Raw genomic sequence first — 23495 nt, 5'->3', positions numbered from 1 at the left:
AGATTTACCTAATACTGGATGAGATTCAGACTAGGGATGTAAATAGCGTGTAAAAAAAAAAAGTAACCGTGTAACCTATTAAAATTCTATTGATTAAACGTTTAACCGGAGAACTAGGGATGCAGGGGGGTGCTGTAGCAACCCCATGTTTTCTGTGGGGTCCCGACTGCTGGCCCTGTGCCCCGGCTGCCGCTGGTGCCCAGCATTTGGGTGTGTGGGGCAGCAGCCAGGACCCCAGGGCAGCAGCCGGGCTCCCAGGCACGCAGGGCGGCAGCAGAGTTTAATCATTAACTGAAACCGATAAGCATCAAGCTTATTGGTTATCCAGTTAAACTTTTGCATCCCTAATTCAGACCAGGCTCAGCTAACCAGCTACTAGGAAAGCAGATCTGAAAGCGTTACACAATTGTATGTGCTACACCATACCCAGAGCTGACCTATCCACATACACAACTCCATACACCTTTAATGTTTAGCTTTGTTCAAACCACGCACACAAAAAATGAATTGTTCTCTTCTGAATTACCAAAAAAAAAAAAAAAAAAAAAAAAAAAAAGATTCAAACCCCCAAGGACTTGATCCTGCTGCCAATGAAATTAATGGCAATACTTCCACTCACTTTAGTGGGACCAGAATCAGGTCTGAAGTTTAACTTCCATCAGGAAAAAAAATGCAAAGTCCAAGCAGCAACTTAAAAAGACTTGCCCCACATATCTTTGGATACCTTCCAATTCTGTGCAATATTGTGAAAGCAGTAAAGCTTCATTGCTTTCACCCATTTCTCCCTCCCCCCAACCATCACACTCACAAATATACAATAATCAAGGGAAAGAACCCTTTTTGGCATAAGAGAAATTTCACTCAATTGTGTGGACAACTTGGAAATCTCACATAAAATAAAAAAAATAAATAAACATTGCTTGTAAATAAGAATCTGTGCGACACAGACAGCTTCCTGCAGTACATGTACATTCATCTATAGCTAAAATATGTATTTATGGTCATAGTGCAAAGCCTCTGTCAGCATGACATATCCAATATCTGCACAGAAACAGAAAACATGTTGTCCTTTAGATCTGCCTAGCTGAGATATGTACAGCATCGTTCTGCACTGTCCTACAGAACCTAGCTATAAGGGTATAATAGAGGACAAATTCAAAGGTTTAACAATAGTGGCAAACAATGGTTTAAACAAGCGCCTCTTGGGATTTATGAACTCCGCTAATCACGGATTTGGAGCTGATTAGTAATATCTTTTTTGATTAGAGTCCTATAACCATGTTTGGGCATTAGACACCATAGTATGTAGTTGTGTGTTCAATTGTTCTACTTAGTCTATTTTAGTACCATAGTGGCTAGATGTCCAGAGCATCACAGTTCTTATTTTAGAGATTTCTATCACCAGTTTAGAAAGACAAAGTGTCAAGCATTAGTCTGCACCCAGGGACATGAGCATCCAGAGGACGCCGAACAGGGAAGCAGTATGCTTTTTAAAATACACTTTTCCCAGACCAGGTGCTCACAGCAACCTTCCGAAGACTTTCCACATTAAGAAAACCAGGTTCTAGTCAAAGCAGAGTAAGGGACTAGTTAGGAATTATATAATTAGGAATAACAGCTAAAAACTTACACAAACAGATAATTAAAGTGAGTTTAGAGGAAGGATTGAATATTTGCAGGCAGGTAACATCAGGAGCTAATTTGTAGATGCAACTGTAAGTGAAGAAAAGTGAGAATAAAGGGGTGAATACACAGAGCCCATGTCTCACCTCCATTAGCTTCCTTTCTCATAAGTGAGCAGAGAACATGGACACTGTAGTTTCAAGATGTTAGAGAAATATTAACTGGATTTTCACATAGTCCTCCCAAAACTGCATTCACAAGGCATCTATATTTTAGAACAGCCTGCTTTTAGATGTTTTAATTTCAGATAATGTAGAATGAGATCCAGAATATTTTGGGAGAGTTTTATAAAATGAAAGAAAGCTAACTGATTAAACTATGCTCAATGGGCCTCTGGTGGTTAGAATCACTAATTTAAACAAGACACAGAGATTATTTCCCCTGATTAGGACATCCTGGAAAGGCACTGTTTGATCAGTCAAAAACCAAGCTGCAAATCAAATTGCATGGAATTGCCACTATTGTTTCACCGTTAAGTAAACATCAGTATTTTAAGATACACAGGAAAAAATACAATGCAGCAAGAGCCCCTCTAATACTAGAATATTTAAATGGCTGAAAACCATATACTAGAACAACTTGTCTAAACTAGACATTTTAAATACTAAACTCTATTTTAACATACTTGTAAATTAAGACCTGTAACAGTAAATGATACCAACACACTCCACAGCAATGAAGAAGCCGGCTCATTTTGTCAGTCTTATGTGATTGCTAATTCCCTTCAAATACACTTAGAACTAACAGAACTTTTTGAATTCAAGTCTTTTCAAATCAAAGGTGCTAGGTATTAGTTCATTCAACATGAAACTCAGTGACTTCCGCTACAGCAGAGTTTAGCAGTCTTAACCCTCTGGAGTGCTACATTTTGAACTATGGGAGTTGACTTCATTATGCTAATGTACATGTGTCTTTTGGTCAAAAGAACATGAAATTGTAGATATTAACTCCCCCAAAATCAATTTGCCAGCCATAGCTTTTTGCTGGAAAACTGACAAAAAGATGCTGCCTCTTTATTGGTTTTAAGAATTTAGCCAGTTAGGTAACTGACACACACACGCACACACAATTAATGCTAAATGGAGTTCTGATCTTGGTTCCTTTGTTCCACATGATACAGCACAAGGAGAGTCACTTCTATAACCAACTGTTGGAGGAGATCTACACGGAACGCCCGATCAGTCCATTCTTACTGGGCTCCAAAAAATTCTCAATCAAAGCTTCAATGACTTTCTGTAGTTGTTCTTCCAGAAAGGTTTTGTCACTAGAGGGAGAAATCAAATGGCTGAAGTTAGATCACTTGATATTACTCTATCCCAAAAAAGGCAGCTCCAACACTTTAACAAACGGCGTTTGATTAGATTTCAAAAACCTCAGAAGTCCCTTATTAGACTTCTTGCCATTCAGCTAATTGTAATGTTCCTACTTGCTGAGCTTCCAGACTTAGAGTCAATTTGTTTACTTTACAAAAAAGACGATTGAGAGGTGACCTTGATTACAGTATACAAGTACCTTCCTGGGAAGAAAATATTATGTGCTAAAGGGCTCTTTAATCTAGCAAGGAAAGGCATAATAAGAACTAATGGCTGGAAGCTGAAGCCAGACAAATTCAAATTAAGCACAAATCTGAAACACTGAGAGGGATTAACCATTGGAACAAACTACCAGGGAAGTGGTGAATTCTCAGTGTCTTGGAGTCTTCAAATCAAGAAGACCTTCTGGAAGATATGCTGTAGTTAGTCCAACAAGTTACTGGGCTCAACATAGTGGTAACTGGGTGAAATTTAAGGGCCTGTGATAACAGATGGTCAGAACAGATGATGTAATGTTCCCCTTCTGGCCTTAACTCCTATGAAATCTAATTAATGAAAGCAGCAAGGGAAGAAAATCAAGACCAAATCCATTAAACGGAACAGCATGTCTCTCTCCTGCTACTCCCTGTTGTACAGTATATTTCCACTGGACGCAAGAGGAACTGACTCACTCAATCAGATATTAAGTAGAAATAGGTCAAATTAATTTATGTCCTGTTTAGATCAGTTTGGGCCATTTTGACCATGCCCAGGAACTCACAAGAGACTGGTTGCTCTTTAACCCTTGAAAACTTAAAATATAAACTAACATTGAAACAGAAGAGCACATCATCTAGCATAGTATAGTACGCAGTTCCTGATAGAGACCAAAGAATAATGCTTCAGAGGGAAGCATTCAACCTCTATCATTCACCTAGCTGAGCAGTGCTATTACAATCAGGGGAGGAAGTGCCTTTCTGGTCAGCAGCTGCTGATCATCTTATGCTCTGGAGTAGAACGGCTTGATAGTCCTTCTAATTTCTATCCTGGAGAGTAAATGCAGATATTCTTCCTATCCATTTCAATGGATAATCCTTTACAGAAAATTAAACTATTTCTTTGTATTGGTTACTAAAACAAAACAAAAAACAAAAACCAGCAAGATGTGCACACACTTTAGAGGTCTGAGCCAAAGCCCAAACAAGCCAATGGAGTCTTGCCATTAACTGCAGTGGGGTTTGAATCAGGCTTTACCTAAGTAACTGGCTTATTGGCATTCCTCTCTAAGCTGTTCACTGGCACCACGTATGTCAATATGCTCTCCAGGGCAGGCACAGTGCCTTTGCTGGCAGATTACTGGGTATACAAAGATAGTTTGCCTTAGTTATTTTCTGCACCTTCCTCTTTTGAGCAGTTAAAACAGATCAGAAGTATAAAGAAAGTCAGACTGTTGGCCCAGTTCCAGCTTTAAAGAAAAAGTCTTAAACAGATTGAGAACTCCCAAACTGACATGCATTAAGAGAAAGCATCCACACGAGTACATAGAAAGAGACCACATGCACCAATCAAAGAACTGGCAAGAGCTGACATTCAGAAAATTAGCATTCACAATGCCTGCCACTTCGAGTTGCTATTGCCCCGGCGCTAGTTAAACAGAAAATCTATTCAAGGACCTCAGTAAGGTAAACAGCTACTAACTGCAATGTGTAAACTGGAAGTTAAATATATTCAAACTTGGGGACCAAAAAGTATCTGCATAAATTTGAATGTAGGTGCCTAAGTAACTGACCTGACTTTCCCAAGGGCAGAACATCCATTGCTCTGATTGACTGCGTGGAATGAGCATGCTTGGTACCCTGAAAATAAGGCCACTTGAAGTGTCTGTCTTTAAGACCCTCCCAAGTTTGAAAAGTAAAATTAAGTGTTGAGCGTGGCTCTCACTTGGGAGTAGTGTGGCCACCCTAAACCCCTTCCTTCCAAGAGCAATAAACACTGATGATATAGATGGTATGTGGTGGTATAAAACACTTCTCCCCCAAAAAGGCACTTGGGACACTAAAGAGGAGTGTTGGGTTTTTTTAAAGAAGTGGGAAGAGATGAACCAGATTGGCTATCAGAGGGAGGAGAGTTTCATATGCGCAACTTACCGACACAAAGATTTCATCGCCAGATAACCTAGGGTGCAATAGTGTGGGTGTTTACTACAGTTCATGGACCTCTCCGAATGAGCAGAGCTTGACTAGGAGCGAAAGAAAAGTCTTTGCTCCAGGATTAAAATTTTTTGTGGGGAGGGGGTTTGCAGCAGCAGACTTGTGAAATTCAACTCTTGTCCATTTTATCCACTGCTAACAGAGTGCTAGCATTAAGCCTCATGAGCCGATCCATGCACGCCAGTGGCTGGGGAGGCAGCTTAACAGCCCGAAACCCTCCACACCTGTCTGTCAAGTCATGTGCATTACACCCAGCAACTAGGGTGGGGAAGCTTTTATCTTTGGAGAATGCGTCTCTCCTAATGCCTGTTCACCTACACGTCTGTGAAAATATTTTGAATGAGACGGGTGCAGCTCCAATACTCACCATGCAAAAGTCAAGCGAAAGGAGTAAAGATTGTACAGAAAAGACACAGATTCAGCAAACCAAGCGTTGACACAATGTGAAAAGTGGAAACCCTCACCTCTGCTCACGCCGCGCACACATCTCTGCATAGTACTTGATCTTTGGCTCAGTTCCACTTGTCCGGAGGGTGGCAACACACCCATTTTGAAAGGTGAAGGTGATCATTTGACTGTTTTTACTCGCAGGCAACACCTAATGGAACATCATCATCATTTTAATCTGTACAATCAACATGCATCTCCCCTCCCTGCTATACTAAGTATTACGCATTGCATACAAACTCTGACACAACGCGAACAAGTGATCAATATAAAAATTAGTTTCCGACGACCTAGTGCTGTCTACATGGGGACTTAAGCCAATTTAACAACACTGCTCCGGAGTGTGGATTTTTCACATCCCTCTGACCGATGTAGTTAAACCAATCTAATTTTCTAATATAGACCAGGCCTTAATTATCCATGTGTAAAACTAATTTTAATTAAATTATGGATATCTTAGTGGAAATTAAAAAAAAAAAATCTTTGGCGAATAATTCAATTGTTTAATTAATATTAAAGATTTTATCCACTGATGGTATCCTTTAAATCAAAGGTGTTTAAATTACCTTGAAGCTATTGAGCTTTTCTGTAACTTAAATGAGCTTCCTTTAATCAGCATCTTGAATAAAAAATTGGTTGTAAATCTCTGCGTTTCATTTACAGCTATTTGCTTTTAAAAGTTGGATAGGGAACATAGCTGAAAAACTTCACAGGATGGACGCTTGTTCGTATCTCCCCAAACATGGTTCAGTTACATTATAACAAAGTCAGTACTTTAAGCTTTATTTATGTGGAAAGGGCATAGGACAGACTTTAATTAATGTGAAAGATTTAAATTGTCTGCATCACTGTATTTTCGAGAAAACATACAACATATAAGAATTCTTCCACAGACATAGCTATTGCCTTACGGGGAGGTGGATTACTTCCACTGATGGGAGAATCCCTCCTGTCAACACAGGTAGTATCTACACCAGAGGTGGGCAAACTACGGCCCGCAGGACCATCCTGCCCGGCCCCTGAGCTCCCGGCTGGGGAGGCTAGCCCCCGGCCCCTCCCCCGCTGTCCCCCTCTCCCCCGCAGCTACGCTGCCGTGTGGGCAGCGCTCTAGGCGGCGGAGCTGCGCGCTCCTACCAAGCAGAGAGGCAGCGGGTCTTGCTCTGGGCGGCGCGGCAGCCAGACATGCTGCTCTGCATGGCATGGTAAGTGGTAATGGGCCAGGGCCGGGAGGTTGTATAAGGGGCAGAGGGCCCCAGGGGGCGGTTAGGGGACGGGGGGTTTGGATAGGCGTGGAGCCCCGGGGGGCCTGTCAGGGGACAGGGAGCGGTTGGTTGGGGTGGAGGTTCTGTGGGGGTGGGGTTGGATAGGTGTGGGACCCCGGGGGGCCTGTCAGGGGACAGGAAGCAGGGGGGTTGGATAGGGGGTGGGGTCCTGGGGGGCGGTTAGGGTCAGGGGGTGGTTAGGGACAAGGACCAGGGGGGGTTGGATGGGTGGAGGGTTCTGAGGGGGGCAGTCAGGGGGCTGGAAGTGGGAGGGGGCGGATAGGGGGTGGGGGCCAGGCTGTTTGGGGAGGCACAGTTTTGCAACCCCAATGTGGCCCTCGGGCCAAAAAGTTTGCCCACCCCTGGTCTACACTGAAGTGCTACAGCCATGTCACTGTGGTTTTTTTAAAGCATAGACAAGCCCTATGTTTATATCCCAAATACTGGATGTTTGGCATTGTTCTGTATCATAAAATCAACTTAATGTATTCATTCACAGGCTCAGAAAACACCTTGTCAAAGGGTTAAAATGTTAGCCACTAGACTAATTTTTTTCTCAAAGTATTGTGTAACTCACCGATTTCTTATTAAGCTGGCTGTTATCATAGCCAGTGGTAACATCCCGTACGTGTAATATACCATAAGCGCCACAAGACTTTGGATAAGATTTTGGAGAATCAAAATTCCGAAGCTTTTCGAATACTCTTTTGATAGTAGGAGGTTCATAGCACAAGAAATAGGAGGTCTTTGAAATGTGATATCCATACCTACAAGGAAAAATATTATTTTAATTACAAGAGTCTCAGTCTTCTGCACACTTTAAGTCTCCAGAGTGATCAGTTATTCAGAACAGTGACCATGGTTCTCCATATTCATGAGCATGCACACAGTATTATGCAGACACTGGATCTTTCAAGCACATTTCACTGCATTTTTTGAAAACCAAGCTTACTTTTTAGAATATTTCAAGGCCTTCTGATTTTAAAAGATAGCCTAGACAATGTAAAATGATGCAGGATGGTCTCAGCCTGTTTGCAAACCCAAAACCACTGAACTTCACCAATTCACCCTAAAGTGAGGGTCAGTAATGAAGGACAATAATGCAAGTAACCCTTCATAGTCACAGAAATGGACTGAATCCAGTTGAGAGAAGAACTTGAAATTTATGCCACTAAAAATACAGGATCCCTGTTTGGAGCCTGAAAAATCGTGCCTGGAGCGGAGACCTGATCCAATGCCTACCTCCATGTTGCTATCCCTGGTCTGGATCCATAAGCCTTCTCTATTCTTCCTTGGGCCCCCAGCCTCCACACACTCCTCTAACTGCTCCTTTCTGGACCCACAGAGAAGCCTAATTCTTGCCACATCACTTCTTCCTCACCTTCTACTACAGTCTCCTCCATTTTCCCCACTGTGCCTTTGGAAAGACACTGTAAATTTCCTACCTCTGTTGCCCCTTGCCAGTACTCTCCAAACCTGCTCTGCGCTGAGTTAGTCCTGCCACAATCTACACGTGACAGAGTGAACTCAGTCCAGCAGCAGTCAGAACAGTGGCCAGAAGCAGCACTGTGATGGGAGATATTTAAAAACAAAGGCTAATCCACAGGCCATAGCAAAGACAGCAACTTGATTTTCAAATTAAACAGATGACTACCACTTCCTTTTTAGACCAATGTGTTTATATTGCTCCTAGCATAACAGAGCCTCAAGCAGGACTGGGTATATGAGAAAAGTAAGATACTCGTGAAAAGTTGTAGGGAACCAAATATTGATACAAACCCAGAATTTCAGATCTTGAAACAAAAAATGCATCAGTTTCCCTGGGATTTAACTGCAAATTCCAAGGTTTTCAATTATTCCTTTAAGTGATAAACCTTAGCTCGCCATGGAGCAGAGCCTAACTAATCTAAGTCAAGCTGTTTCAATCTAACTAGCAAACACTTCAAATAAAGAGGTATTTTCTTAGCACCCTCCAGGGTATTTTTTTTATATTGATATAGCATCTTTAAACCCTGATAGGATGGGAAATGATGGAACAAAATGGAGATGGAGAGGATACACAGGGAGGAAAGAACCAAACAACATAGCAAGACAGATGCTGGACTGGAATCCCAAGGGCAAAAAGACAATGAGGTAAACCAAGGACAGCTTAGAAAAGCACAATGAAGGAGAACCGAAAGCTATTAAAGTGACATGGGCAAAAGCTATGCCTGCAGCAAGAGACTGTCAAAGATGGAAGGCAGCAATGAAGGTCCTGTGGTCCGCATGGAATAAAGAGCATAAATCAAGTTAGTTTACACTCCAAACACTTTACAAACATATACGCAGAGCACCACTAAAATACAGAAGGGAGGATAACCAACACATAACCGAACAGTGGGAGAAGAAATCATTTTTTCTCGGGACAGACCCAGGGCAAACCTCTATTCTTACACAACTTTTTAAGATGCCAATTCAGAGCTGACTAGGCTTCCTCCATTCTTAAGGACTATCCTCCAACGTGACCTGTATGCAATTCTGTATCTACCTCAAGGACAGGAAGAGTTGAAGTGACCCAGAGAGGAGTTTTCAGATGCAGAGCTCATGGTTAATTTAAAAAACCTTGTGATTTTCTGGAAATCACAAATATACTCTAAATATGCCATTGTATTTAGTCCCTCCACACCTTTTGATTCTGCCTGGACTTCTATACTTCATTTGCCCTCCCTCCTTAAACACAACATGAAAAGAACCTCAACAAGAGGTCAGAACTTCTTTTGCAAGATGTTTAAACAAGCAAAAATTAGTAGGTAGAAGTGTATAATTTAACTCATTTAACAGTAGATTGACTAAGATGACAATTAACTAAAAACACAAGGACTCTTTCTGATATTTATTCTAGCAGCCAAGTTTTTATATCCTCCCATTTTCCCCCTCCTAATCACCATGTTATCTGTATCAAACAGTTGACAGGCATCGTATTTCTCTGAACAGTGCATACACATTTAATGTACATTAATCCAGTTTACATTTATATGGTATTAATGTTTTATTTTGACTTATTTTGTACAGAAGAAAATGTGTCCTATTAGCAAGTGACAGATACTGTTCTGATTTTGATAGTGCTTAGGAAATTATGTTTGATTACGCAAAGCTCAGAAAAGAAATCATAAAGGAAAGTAGAGCATGTTAAAAAACAACTTACATTTCATATATTTCAGTTAGTTGCTGTGCCAATGTTAAGTTCTTGGTTTCCAGGTAAGATGCCATTTCAGCTATAACCACAGCTGCACTCACGCCATCCTTATCCAACACTGATGTGCCACACATGAAACCTGACAATCACAAGACTAGTGTTCAGAGCAGTTCTCTCCATAGATTTCCATTTGTTTTACTCGGATGAAGTGTTAAACTTCAGATGCCCTTTGTGCACACAAGACTAAACACGTGTCCAACTGCTGCCACTCTATCTATGCATATGCTACACCCATCTACGCAGTATGCTAGCCAGCCTAAGAGTTATGGGAGAGGGAAGATGTATGGAACAACCTATCGGTTTCAGGTAGACAGAAGCCTATAGCCTCACCATGCTATGTTACAATCCCCCTCAGATCTCACACACTAAGCAGGGTTAGTTTGAGCAAGTACACTTGTGTGCTGCAGGGAATGTTGCCGGTGATTTAGTAAGCAGCACTAGTCCCACAAATCAATCATGAATCAATGCCCCACAGTGCTGCCAGATGTGTAATCTTTTGGAGGACATCTAAAATCAAGGTCTTGACTCCTTACAGTTGTTAAAGATCCCTCTACATTTTATGTAAAATCAGGGATGTTCAATCCAATTTGGATAATTGCAATCTGCTTCCCTAAACTCCACTTTCACTTTTAAATTGGATCTACTTCCTGTGCTAAACTGATATGTTACTATGTGCTGCTAATCAGCTGCCATGTTCCATTTAAGAGGTGGATGAATTTCCATAGCTGAAGTGCACCCTATGTAGTCCTTATCTACCTCTAAGGGTTATCAACAGGCTTTGTGAAGTGCTCAGAGAGCCTCAGACAAAAGGTACTATAGAAGAATTGCCAACTATAAAGGGATTATAAATTACCTAACAGAAAGTTAACAGTGTTTTAGAGATGTTATAGCTGTGTTGGCCCCAGGATATTAGAGAGAAAAGATGAAAGAAGCATTTGACTTACACAGACTCTTCTTCAGGTCCAACTCCATGTAGCTTCTCTCTTTCACCAACAGAAGTTTGTCCAATAAAAGATTATCTCACCCACCTTGTCTCTCTAGTATTTCCATGGAAGATAGGTCCATCAATGGCTATTACCCAGGATTGGCAGGGATGGTGTCCCAACCTCTGTTTACCAGAAGCTGGGAATGGGCAACAGGGGATGGATCACTTGATGATTACCTGTTCTATTCATTCCCTCCGGGGCATCTGTCAGAAGACAGAGTACTGGGCTAGATGGACCTTTGGTCTGACCCAGTATGGCCATTCTTATGTTTTAAAGAGTGCTTTACAAACATTGTTACTCTGCAGTCTGCTATTCATTGGAACCTTAGATAAGTTTTTGGAAGGAATACTCCCTTCAGCTTATTTGAAAATACCAGGCATTAACCAAACACTAAACGATTATTGTGTAGAAAAAAAAAATACGCCACCTCCCCGCCCGATTACCACGAGCAGGCTACTTCATAACTGTACTCTACTGGGTTTCTTGCACCTTGCTCTGAAGCATTTGGTACTGGCCATGGTTGGAGATGGGATACTAGACTACATGGATCACTAATATGAGCCAGTATGTAGGAATTTCCAAAGTAAAGTGGACCCTGCAATGGAGACAGGAACTTAACACAAGGATGCACCGGTATGGAGCTTTAGTTGAGCTGGCAGTTAGTTATGTACTGTTGGGTACAGTTAGTTCTGGGAGGATACATCAACTGTCAGACACTACAAATTTCTAAAGTCCTCTCAAAGGACTGTGTTAAGTGATGGTACCTGAACATATCTGGCAAGTAGATTAATTTACTTTTCAGTAAGGTGATCAAAAATAGAGTCCTTAAGTGGTTTGGTAAGCAAAAAGTTTAAAAAAAGCAAAGCAAAGCAAAAATTCAACATCCATTACAGAGAATGTTATCATCAAGTGAACTGAAGACTGGACATTAGCTCAATCTGGTCCATCAGGATTCTGTATGAATGCTACAGATCTTCTGATTGTCTTGTTAGAAGTTTAAACAGTGCCACAGTCCTCCACTGTGACTCAACGAGGAGCATCCACACAGCATTTGATATGACAGTGACTGCCATTCTGTTAACCAAAGTTGACAACAACATGCAGTTCAACAAAATGCAAAGAGGAAAACTAAAGAGAAACAAATCCTACACGATTCCTTGTCACAACCAAGGTACATTAGCACAGAAAATATTGTTTACTAGCGTTCCACATTAAGATATTTTAGAATATATTATTGTACATACCAATAGACTCTTCAAACGCAAAAAGAACTTCTTTCCCATTGTCTAGGAGATCTTTTACTCTACTTCCAATCCATTTAAAACCAGGCAGTGTTTCCTGAAAAATGAAGAGGCCACACTGTAAAAGCTACTTTTTCAATACAACAGTATCATGGAACAAGGGGAACATTTGCTGCTTTCACATAAAAATAACACCTTTCTCCCCCAGATACTTTCTTGTAAGAAGTCTTAAGTATGAGGCCTGGAATGTCAGAAAACTGGAAAAGGTAAAATGATGCAAAAGGACCTCATGATCAACAGGACCAAAGAATGCTGGTAAAATCAAAGAAACATAAGAATGGCCATACTGGGTCAGACCAATGATCCATCTAGCCCAGTACCAGAGGCTTCAGAGGGAATGAACAGAACAAGGCAATTTATCAAGTGACCCATCCTGTTGACCAGTCCCAGCTTCTGGCTATCAGAGTTTTAGGGACAACCAGAGCATGGTGTTGCATCCCTGACCATCTTGGCTAATAGCCATTAATGGACCTATCCACCAGGAACTTATTTAATTCTTTTTTGAAACCCGTTATACTTTTGGCCTTCACAAAATTTCTTGGCAACAAGTTCCACAGTTGACTGTGCGTTGTGTGAAGTACTTCCTTATGTTTGTTTTAAACCTGCTGCCAATTAATTTCCATTGGGTGACCCCTGGGTTCTTGTGTTAGATACAACACTTCCTTATTCACTTCTCCACACCATTCATGATTTTATAGACCTCTATCATACCTGCACCCTTAGTCATCGCTTTTATAAGATGAACAGTCCCAGTCTTTTTAATCTTCCCTCATACAGAAGCTCTTCCATACACCTAATCATTTTGGTTGCCTCTCTCTCTCCCCCCCTCCCTTTTCCAATTCTAATATATATTTTTTGAGATGGGGTGACCAGAACTGCATGCAATATTCAAGGTGTGGCTGTACCATGGATTTGTATAGAGGCAATATGATATTTTCTGTCTTATTATCTATCTCTTTCCTAATGATTCCCAACATTCTGTTTGCTTTTTTGACTGCTGCTACACATTGAGTGGATGTTTTCAGAGAACTATGCACAATGACTCCTAGATCTCTTTCTTGAGTGGTAACAACTAATCCAGACCCCATCATTTTGTATGTATAGTTGGGATTATGTTTTCCAATATACATTACATTACATTTATCAATATTGAATTTCATCTGCCATTTTATCACCTAGTCACCCATTTTAGTGAGATTACTTCGTAAGGCTTGGCAGTCAGCTTTGAACTTAATTTTCTTGAATAATTTTGTCTATTCTGCAAGCTTTGCCAACTCACTCTTTACCCCTTTTTTCAGCTCATAATTATGAATATATTGACTGGCACAGGTCCCAGTATAGATAGTTGGGGGACCCCGCTATTTACCTTTCTCCATGACCATGTGAAACATGACCATTTATTCCCATCTACCCCTTTATTTCCTACCTTTTAACCAGTTACTGATCCATGAGAAGACTTTCCCTTTTATCCCAGGACTGCCTACTTTGCTTAAGAACCTTGGTGAAGGACCCTGTCAAACACTTTCTGAAAGTCCAAATACACTATATCCACTGGATCACCCTGGTCCATGTTTGTTGACCCCTTCAAAGAATTCTAATAGATTGGTGAGGCATGATTTCCCTTTACAAAAGCTGCGCTGACTCTTCCAACATATCTGACACACAGGTGAAAAACAATAATTCTGTTCTTTACTACAGTTTCAACCAATTTGCCTGGTACTGAATTTAGGCTTATTGGCTTGTAATTGCCAGGATCCCCTCTGGAGCTTTTTTAAATTCAGTGTTACATTAGCTATCCTTTCAGCCTCTGGTACAGAGGCTGAATTAAGCAATAGGTTACATACCAGTTAGTAGTTCTGCAATTTCATATCTGAGTTCCTTCAGAACTCTTGGGTAAGCCATCTGGTCCTGGTGACTGTTTAAGTTATCAGTTTGTTCCAAAACCCACTCTACGGACACCTCAATCTGGAACAGTTCCTAGGATTTATCACCTAAAAAAATGGCTGAGGTGTGGGAATCTCCCTCATATCTTTGGCCTTAACTGCAGATGCAAATAATTCATTTAGCTTCTCTGCAACAGCCTTATTTTCTTTGAGTGCTCCTTTAGCACCTCCATCAACCAATGGCCCCACTGACTGGCAAGATTCCTGCTTCTGATGTACTTAAAGTTTTTGCTGTTAGTTTTTGTCCTTAGCTAGTTGCTCTTCAAATTCTTTCTTGGCCTGCCTTATTATACTTTTATACTTGATTTGCCAGAGTTTATGCTCCTTTCTAAAGCTAAGATTAAGATCAATAAGAGACCCCAATCCAAGCTGTCATGTCAATTAACCATTCTTAAACCCAGCAAAATCTGTTTAAAACCAGCAAATAAAGAGGCCAACACACTCAGTTTAGATTACGAATCTAAGGCACAGTGTTTCAGAATAGCATTCACTACTGCATATGTAAGCAAACACAAAAATAAATACTTGCTATAACCCCCCCCCCCCCCCCCGAAAAAGATTTAGCTCTTATGAGGAGCCTGGTGGAACAGGAGCTGGCAAACATGCACAATAGAAAGCTAAAATCTCCTTTTAAGAGATCTGACAGATGTATAAGATTAACAGAAGGACCAGTGGTAATGATATAGTAGCAGTCCTGGGTGAGAGAAATATTACTCTCTATGTACAAAAAGGGAAAATTCTGTATCATGACTGATATTGAAGGATAAAAATTTCAAACCAGATTATAATTTCTTTCAAGAGTTGAAAAATACTAAAGCCTGGTCACATATATTTCTAGAATCAATATTTTCCCAACTCAAAATACAGTATTTAGTAACAGACTCCAAAATTTTCACTAGAGGGCAACAAAACTTAAGTTGATTAATAGCACAATAGTCCAGTCATTTTATACATTTTTTAGGATTTTTTTGCTCTTCATTGTTTGGAAAAATTGATAGAAAAAACTTTCCAGGGTTTTCATATGGTCTCAACTGATAACTATATTAAACAAGACCTGACTCTTATTTAGTATATTATGTCAAACCTGTTTTTTATGTGCTTGTATTTTTTATGTGCCTGCTGATATTCACAGAGCTCTAGGAATCTGAGCAAGATCCATTGTTGGTGTAGGATCTACAAGAAAAGTTGTTCCCTTCACAGCACCCCCACATTTTTTTGAGGAAGTGACACAAAATAAAAGGTATTTATATTGTAGAAGATTCCTAATCAAGTTATGACAATTTTTAACTAAAATCTAGTTCAAAAACCTCACGTGCCAAATTAAAATACAAGTACTGTTCAAGTCAATTTAAACCCCACTGAGTAGGTTTCATGTCATAGATCTAAGGAGGCAACAGTTTTTGCAGTTTGCACTCTGGAAATGCCACAGCTTCTCTCCTTCACCCAACACAATCAAAAGGGATTCCCCTCCTCAAGGCAAAGCTTTGAGTTATTAGACCCATTTTAGGATACTGGACCTAAAAATTAACCTTGCAATTCTTTAAGGCTAGGGGGCATCACACTGCCTCACAAGACCACCTCCCAGCTCTTCAGACAGACAGACATTACAGTCTGCATACTCTGCAACATGGATTAGCAGGCACAGCACATGCTAATCTGCAAGGTAGACAGATGAGATCTAATGGGTAAACTGGCAGTGCCAAAAGAAACATTGAGTAAAAGTCCTCAGGCAACAGCAGCAAAGAGTAATTTGTGTCTGGACTTTTCTGGAGGTGGAGGTAATGAGGCTACATAAAAACCTGTAGCAATCAGTTATGATAGCAATGGCTATTATATTCTTCCTGAATATAACACCTGAGGATTATAACACACACAAGCCACCCTTACTTCAAAGTGAAATCCTTCTTTAAGTGCAATCGCCTTCAGAATTTTAGAGGAGACTGTGGTTGCTAACATGTAAACGTTCTTCACATCAGCTTCTTTGGAACCGTTCGCCTTCCAGCTCCTGAACATCCACCACCCAAACAAAGCTGCCAGCTCGTTGCCGGTGAACACTTTCCAACGACCACTGCAAACAGGATGGAAACAACATCAAACAGTTCCTTCAAGCTTCTCAGGAGCCTGCATTAAGATTCAAAGACTGTACAACATATTCTGCAACCACTGGAACAGTGAACAATCGAATATGTCATTCGACCCTGAAAAGCAGCTCCACGAACAGCACACTAACAGGGCTCTGTTACCTTGTCTCAGTGTTTCCAGACCAAATTTGCTGTTTACAAGTAAAAAAGTGTTGTCTCCCTGTTACCAGCCCTTCAAGCAAGATAAATGTACCAGAAAGAACCTACCACCAATAATAATGCATCGGCAATTCACACTCCACCCTCAATTACACCTGTGCAACCCCTTTGTCTTCAATAGGGTTGCACAAGCGAAGGGGCGGCCCAGGATTTGGCCCCGCTGTTGGAACGAAGTTAACAATTCTGTTGAGAATTCAAGCATGTTGAATAGCATCCAGCTCACTCACCCATAGCTGGATTGATTCAGCAGAGCGTGCAGGAGTCAAAAGGTAGTAAAAGTAGATCATCATCAAAAGGGCTTTGCTTACAATCACTTTTCATGACAGATCTTTAGTGAAAGGATTTAACTAATCTTGCTTAAAATGCATCATTCAGATAAAAATGTAAGAAAAAAGATGAAGACTAAAAAAAAAAAATCTTAATATGATCAAATGTCACGTTGTTAGGGATGGTGGAATAAAGTGGCAAAACTAAGTGACAATCAACATCAGAGGATGGAGCAGTTAGTTCCCCTTCCCCCTCTTCTCTCAAAGGCAGGGTTAAAAAGAAAGGTCCCATGTCTTACTTCTCTTGTAGTTCTGCCACCGCCAATCTGTCTGCATCAGGATCAGTGGCCACCACCACCCTAGCGCTTTCTTTCTCTGCAAGCCTCAGAGACAACTCCTGAAAAAGGCGATTGAGCCATTATATGCAGATAGTCAAATTCATTTGTAATCCTCAAGTGTATTAACTCTGCTGAAATTCCACACACCCAGGTCTCTGACTTTATTACATTAACATTTCAAAACAAGTGGAAACCCAACTAAAAAACAAAGTGACTGAACTAAAGAAATAAATACCAGCACACATTCTCCTTCTTCAGGATTTGGGCATTTAACGGTAGAAAAATCTGGATCTGGATCCTTTTGTTCAGGTACTGGAATGGGAGGCTTAAAGCCAAATGCTTTAAAAGCCAACTGCACATAGTCATGACCAACGCCATGGAAAGATGTATGAATGAACTTCAAGTTGGTCTTTGTGTTCAGTTCCCTGAAAAAGAAAAGCAGCCTTCAATTAACATTATAGGTTATTTCACAAAATGCTGCGACATCATGAACCATGGTGAAATGCCAAGACAATGCGACTGAAGTTTACAGTAAAGCTGCCTTTCTGCAGATGTCTAATATGTCTTCAAAGAAAGTGTGAAAAAGAAAAGCTTCAACTGTAGGCATTCAATAAAGATTGCTGGCTCAATTCATTCTTCCTCTCTCTGGAAACTTGGATCTTTACTCTACCTCTGCTGCTTGGAAGTTCCTAAAAATGAGACATTTACTTCCCTCTGCATCAGACTCGGGCTCTTTATCGGAAAGAGTGATCAGCCTGCTGTGCCTGGCAAAAGCAGAAGGCAAGGGCTAAATCACCTAGTTTAAGGTAATGAAATCACCTACATATGGGGCAAAAAAAATGTATCACAGAAAGATGTATAAAATCCCCTTAATTTAGTCCATCCTTTACCCCCACTCCAAGTTGATTGCATATAGTACTTTTCCAATGCTTATTTTTAAAGTTTGACCTACATTTGTCATTGCTGGTCAGAAACCATTACACTTTGACAAGTTTCTGAAGTGAACCCTGCATTAGAGTGTGGGAGTTATGTTATATTCTTCTCATACAGCACCTGTGATAGCAGATCTTTTTCAGGTCTTCCATATAGATTTTAGAAATTTCCTCCAGAGGATCTCGTGTAAGAGGACTGGTGTCTACTAGATTCTCATTCCAGGAACCATTCCATGGTTCAACACATTCTTCTATACATTTCAGGATCTCTTTGTCATGAGGAGATGTGATCTGAGCCCCATTTTCCCAATAAACCTGGCATAAAAAAAACCTGACACTTAGAACTGCATGTTACATGGATGAAATTGACCCTTTATAAAGCCACATGATCTTATGGTTACATAAGGTCCTATAGTAAGCAAGAAACTTGTAGCAAAGCACAGTATCAGACTGGTTTAGTTCTCTGGAACTTTTTTGGGATCACTCAGGCCAAAGTTTTCAAGTATCTAACTTTAGATATGTAAATTCATAATTAGGTGACCTGATTTCAGAGCTGTTGAGCACCCAGGCCCCCCACTGAAATCAGACTATGGATGCCTAAAGTCAGGTACCTATGTTTTAAAATATTAACCTCAAAGTCTTGCATGAAGAAAGCCAACTACCACTTTTATAAAATCCTACTTCCTTTAAAAAAAAAGCAACTTCAGGCTCCCTCCACGCACTGGCAGGCTCAGGTTCCAGGCTCTGGCCCCAGGCGCACCAGCCCTGCCATTGTCCCTGGGCCCCGCTGCCTCCCTGCCCGCCTCCCTCCCTATCCAGGGCTTAATTTGTCCCAGGGCTTGCCGGGGCTGAGTAAGTCTGCTGTGAAAAGTGATATTAACAAATGTACAAAGATCACTTTTCACAGCAGAAGACTTACCAGCTAGCAAGTCTTAGAAGAAAAAAAAAAAAAAAAAGCGCAACCTAAAAAGCAAAAGAAACAACAATAAAAAGACAAGAACATGCAAAGCACCTTATTTGTGTTTCTATTCTGTTTAGGCCCATAAAGAAGAGAGACAACTGTAAATTATTTTTACTACCCTACATAAATAAATTACAATGATTTGGACATGTGCATATTTATTTGTTTTTCCTAAAGTTAATTAAGAATTTTAGGAAAAATTGTCAGCGCGGCCACCAGTAAGAGTTGGTGGCCACACTCTGAGGTCATCAAAAAATGTGTTGTGAGAACCCTTGATCAAGGGGACATACAGTTTATACTTGGTAAATCAACTTATCTGTCACAAATTTGGAAAAAAAAAAAAAAAAAAAAAAAAAAAAAAACGAGCACAGGGCTTACCTTGTATCCATTGTCCTCCTTACGGTTATGGGATGCTGTGATCATCACACCAGCTGCAGCTTTGAGCTGCCGAACAGCATAGGGCTGAAAGACAAAAGCAATTTAAGTTCACTGCTTCTGAGCTGACATAAATACATAAAGGTATAAAGTCAGTTAAGGGGCAAGTAATACAGGTTCTTAAAATTTCACAAGCGGATTTCAAAGGTCTCATTTGAACAGTCGGACAACCAGCTCCCTGTGTGTCCTGTTATCAGCAATGGGTTGTGCAAGAGAAAGCATGATCAGAGTTACTCTGCTAAATTAACATTCCCATATTAAACGTTCAAAACAGATAGTCTCCTGGAAGTACTCCCAAGCACAACACTTTTTAATGTCTTATGGTGAAGAAAAGCCTCCACTTAGATTGCACATATTGGAGGAGGACAGAAAAGACTGGAGCAACTATCAAGAAGTCAAAAACCATTCGTATCCATGAAGGACTTCACCAAAATATTTGGTAAGCTAATACATACAGCTAAAAAGAGATTTTAAAAGTTATAGAAATGAAAATCACAATCCAGAAGGCAGAGAGAAGCCATCCATCACGGATCAATAGTAATTTTGTTCTTCAGTATGGAGGAATTAATTCACAGGCTCTCAAACTGTGGTCCACAGTATTCAGGTGGTCCGCGGATAGTTCCCTCTAAGGTGTGCGCCTGGGCAGCTGCACATGAGAGAATAAAGGGCCACCCATCTAATTAGTGGAGCTACGCAGGCATGGCTCCACTAATTAGATGCCTGCACCCTGGAGAAGACGCACATGTAAGATAAGGTGGCCTTAGGGGAATAGAGGGTAGGTGGGAGGGGGCGGTGGGGTGAGAAGAAGGGGTGGGGAGAATTTTGGACATGCAGGGCTGTGGCACTCAGAGAACGAGGCGACTTTCCCCAGCTCCAGGGCTGCGGCTGCCGGGGAGAGACCCCCCTCCTTCCCAGCCCCAGCTTGGGGGCTGCCACGGCTGGAGAGAAAGGGAGAGACCCCCCTCCTTCCCTGCCCCAGCTCTGAGGCTGCCGCAGCGGGGGAGAGAGAGGGAGAGACCCCTCCTTCCCAGCCCCAGCTTGGGGGCTACCACAGCTGGGGAGAGAGGGCACATCCATCTCATTAGAAAGGTAAGACTACTGATATTAAAATATGAGTGGTGTGCTTTTATTTGTAGAACAAAAGCAGCTTTTATTATTAAGCTTTTTTAATTAGGGCTTTTATCCAAAGTGCTTTATAATAGTTAGCTAACGGTACAAACATCATTTGGAAAGATCACTAAATGGTCCTCCGAGACCCTCAGCAATTTTCAAGTGGTCTGGGGACAAAAAAAAGTTTGAGAACCTCTGAATTGATAATACCAAGGTTATAGATGCTTGTGGTTGCTACCACCTGTGTAACCTAAATTCAATATACTAGGAATGGAGTTCATAAAAACACACTAGCAAAATTCAGGAAACTGAGAAACCTAATCGGAATATTAGTACCCATAGTACCAGTCATACCCACAAACTGGGGCCCAGTCACTAAAATGACGGGCACATTACAAATGCTGATCCAAGTGGAAGCCCCAGTGCAGAAGATATTTAGAAGTTTAAAATGAAAAATACACTGCAGCGAACAATCCTTCATTTCCTCTACCAACCCCTGGGAAGAGTCTACAGGTCCCAATCCTGAGAATGCTCAAACACAAGTAGACCCATTGAACTCAGCAGAACTACTTATGTGTGTAATAATTTGTACAATAAAAGGTATAAGGGACCTGTTTTCCATCTTGAATTATGGGCCAAATTTTGCTCAGTTATACATTTCTCACTGCAGTAACTCTACTTAAATCAATGGAGTTACTATGGATTTAATACTAGTGTAACAAAACCGAATTCAGCCCTATGATTTCTTAAGTCTTCCTAAGGAGTGTTTAGACTTGAAATTAGACGAAGGTTTCTAACCATCAGAGGAGTGAAGTGCTTGAAAAGCCTTCAAAGGGGAGCAGTGGGGACATATCTAGCTTCAAGACTAAGCTTGATAAGTTTATGGAGGAGATGGTATGATGGAATAGCCTAATTTTGGCAATTAATTGATCTTTGACTATTAGCGGTAAATATGCCCGATGGGATGTTAGATGGGGTAGGATCTGAGTTACTACAGAGAATTCTTTCCTGGGTGTCTGGCTGGTGAGTCTTGCCCACATGCTCAGGGTTTAGCCATATTTGTGGTCGGGAAGGAATTTTCTTCCAGGGCAGATTGGCAGAGGCCCTGGGGGTTTTTCGCCTTCCTCTGCAGCATGGGGCCCGGGTCACTTGCTGGAGGATTCTCTGCACCTTGAAGTCTTTAAACCATGATTTGAGGATTTCAATGGCTCAGACATAGGTTAGGGGTTTGTTACAGGAGTGGGTGGGTGAGATTCTGTGGCCTGTGCTGAGCAGGAGGTCGGACTAGACGATCATAATGGTCCCTTCTGACCTTAAAGTCTATGAGTCTATGAAATGTTCCACTTCTAGCCTATTCTTCCATTTGCATTCTGGCATTCTGACAAGAAAAATATTTAGCTAAAATTAAGATGACAGTCTTGATGAAATGCTAAAAACATTAGCGGTGTTAGAATGAATGAAGTGTAAAAAACTTACCACAAAGGGCGTAGGAACGTATTTTGAAAACAAGTACACAGGTACACCTTTCGCAAGCAGGACTGCTGCAGTAAGCTTTGCAAGTCTATTGAACAGGAAAAATATTCAGTGAATCAGGGGAGGGATAGCTCGGTGGTTTGTGGGGGGAGGGATAGCTCGGTGGTTTGGGCATTGGCCTGCTAAACCCAGGGTTGTGAGTTCAATCCTCAAGGGAGCCATTTAGGGAACTGGGGTAAAAAAAAAAAAAAAAAAAAATCTGTCTGGGGATTGGTCCTGTTTTGAGCAGGGGATTGGACTAGATGATCTCCTGAGGTCCCTTCCATCCCTGATATTCTATGATTCTATTATCCACAATACTGTTCTAAAAGCCCCAATCCAAAGAACAAGTTCTTTTTCTGCCTTCTCTCAAGATGTTCTTATTATAGAATCATAGAAATGTAGGGCTGGAAGGGACCTTGAAAGGTCATCTAGTCCAGCCCCCCTACACTGGGGCAGGACTAAGTATACCTAGCTAACCCTGACAGGTGCTTTGTCTAACCTGTTCTTAAAAAGCTCGAATGACAGGGAGTGTCTAAGGAGCTGCTAGAGAGACAAGGCAGGTGGGGTAATATATCTTTATCGGACCAACTTCTATTGGTGAAAGAGACCAGCTTTTGAGCTTATACAGAGCTCTTCTTCGGGTCTGGGAAAGGTACTGTCACAGCTCAACACAAGGTAGAATAGATGGTTTCACATGAGAGAGTTAGGGTAAAGTGGGCAGTTAACACCTCAAAAAAACACCCAACAAAAGAGGGCTGGTTAGTAGGTTACAGATTGTAGTAATAAACCATTCATCCAGTGTCTTTATTCAGTCCATGATTATTCTTGTCTAGCAAAGTTATGAATTTAAGCTCCCAGGCTTAAATTTTGAAGGTGTTGTGACGGTTTATTTTGAGGAGGACGACTGATAGGTCAGATATAGAATGATCATTTTGTGACAAGTGACAAAGGGTCCTGTGGCACCTTATAGACTAACAGACGTATTGGAACATAAGCTTTTGTGGGTGAATACCCACTTGGTCAGACGCATTTTGTGGCAATTGTTCACCCACAGGTGATATGGTGTTTTTGTCTTAACATTTTTCAGTGTGAGTTCATTCGAAAAAGTACTTGTCTGGTTTCACCCATGTAGTTGCTGTTGGGGCATTTAGTGCACTGGATGAGATATACCATGTTGTGAAAGACATGTGAAGGACTCATGGATCTTGAAAGGTGTGTTTTGGGGGTGGGGGAGGAGAGAAGAGAATTGAATGTTGTAGGAATGGAGATATGTCTACAG

At 41.1% G+C, this 23495-nt stretch overlaps 1 protein-coding gene across 1 annotated transcript in view; it reads right to left on the bottom strand.

Annotated features, from left to right (window-relative positions):
• Positions 1-2844: 2844 nt before the first annotated feature.
• The window catches only part of PGM2L1 (phosphoglucomutase 2 like 1), a 69187-nt gene continuing 48536 nt past the window's right edge, over positions 2845-23495 (bottom strand). The window contains exons 4-14 of the mRNA XM_065407950.1: positions 22178-22262; positions 19535-19618; positions 18317-18510; positions 17499-17688; positions 17225-17322; positions 16247-16427; positions 12360-12453; positions 10079-10208; positions 7472-7661; positions 5650-5783; positions 2845-2947 (exon numbers count right to left, since the gene is read on the bottom strand). Coding sequence (XP_065264022.1) covers positions 2845-2947; positions 5650-5783; positions 7472-7661; positions 10079-10208; positions 12360-12453; positions 16247-16427; positions 17225-17322; positions 17499-17688; positions 18317-18510; positions 19535-19618; positions 22178-22262 — 1483 coding nt within the window. The remainder of the gene's footprint in view (positions 2948-5649; positions 5784-7471; positions 7662-10078; positions 10209-12359; positions 12454-16246; positions 16428-17224; positions 17323-17498; positions 17689-18316; positions 18511-19534; positions 19619-22177; positions 22263-23495) is intronic.

This window comes from Emys orbicularis, chromosome 1 (assembly GCF_028017835.1).
Source record: "Emys orbicularis isolate rEmyOrb1 chromosome 1, rEmyOrb1.hap1, whole genome shotgun sequence".
Lineage (NCBI taxonomy): Eukaryota > Metazoa > Chordata > Testudines > Emydidae > Emys > Emys orbicularis.
This window is presented reverse-complemented; position numbering and strand designations above follow the sequence as displayed.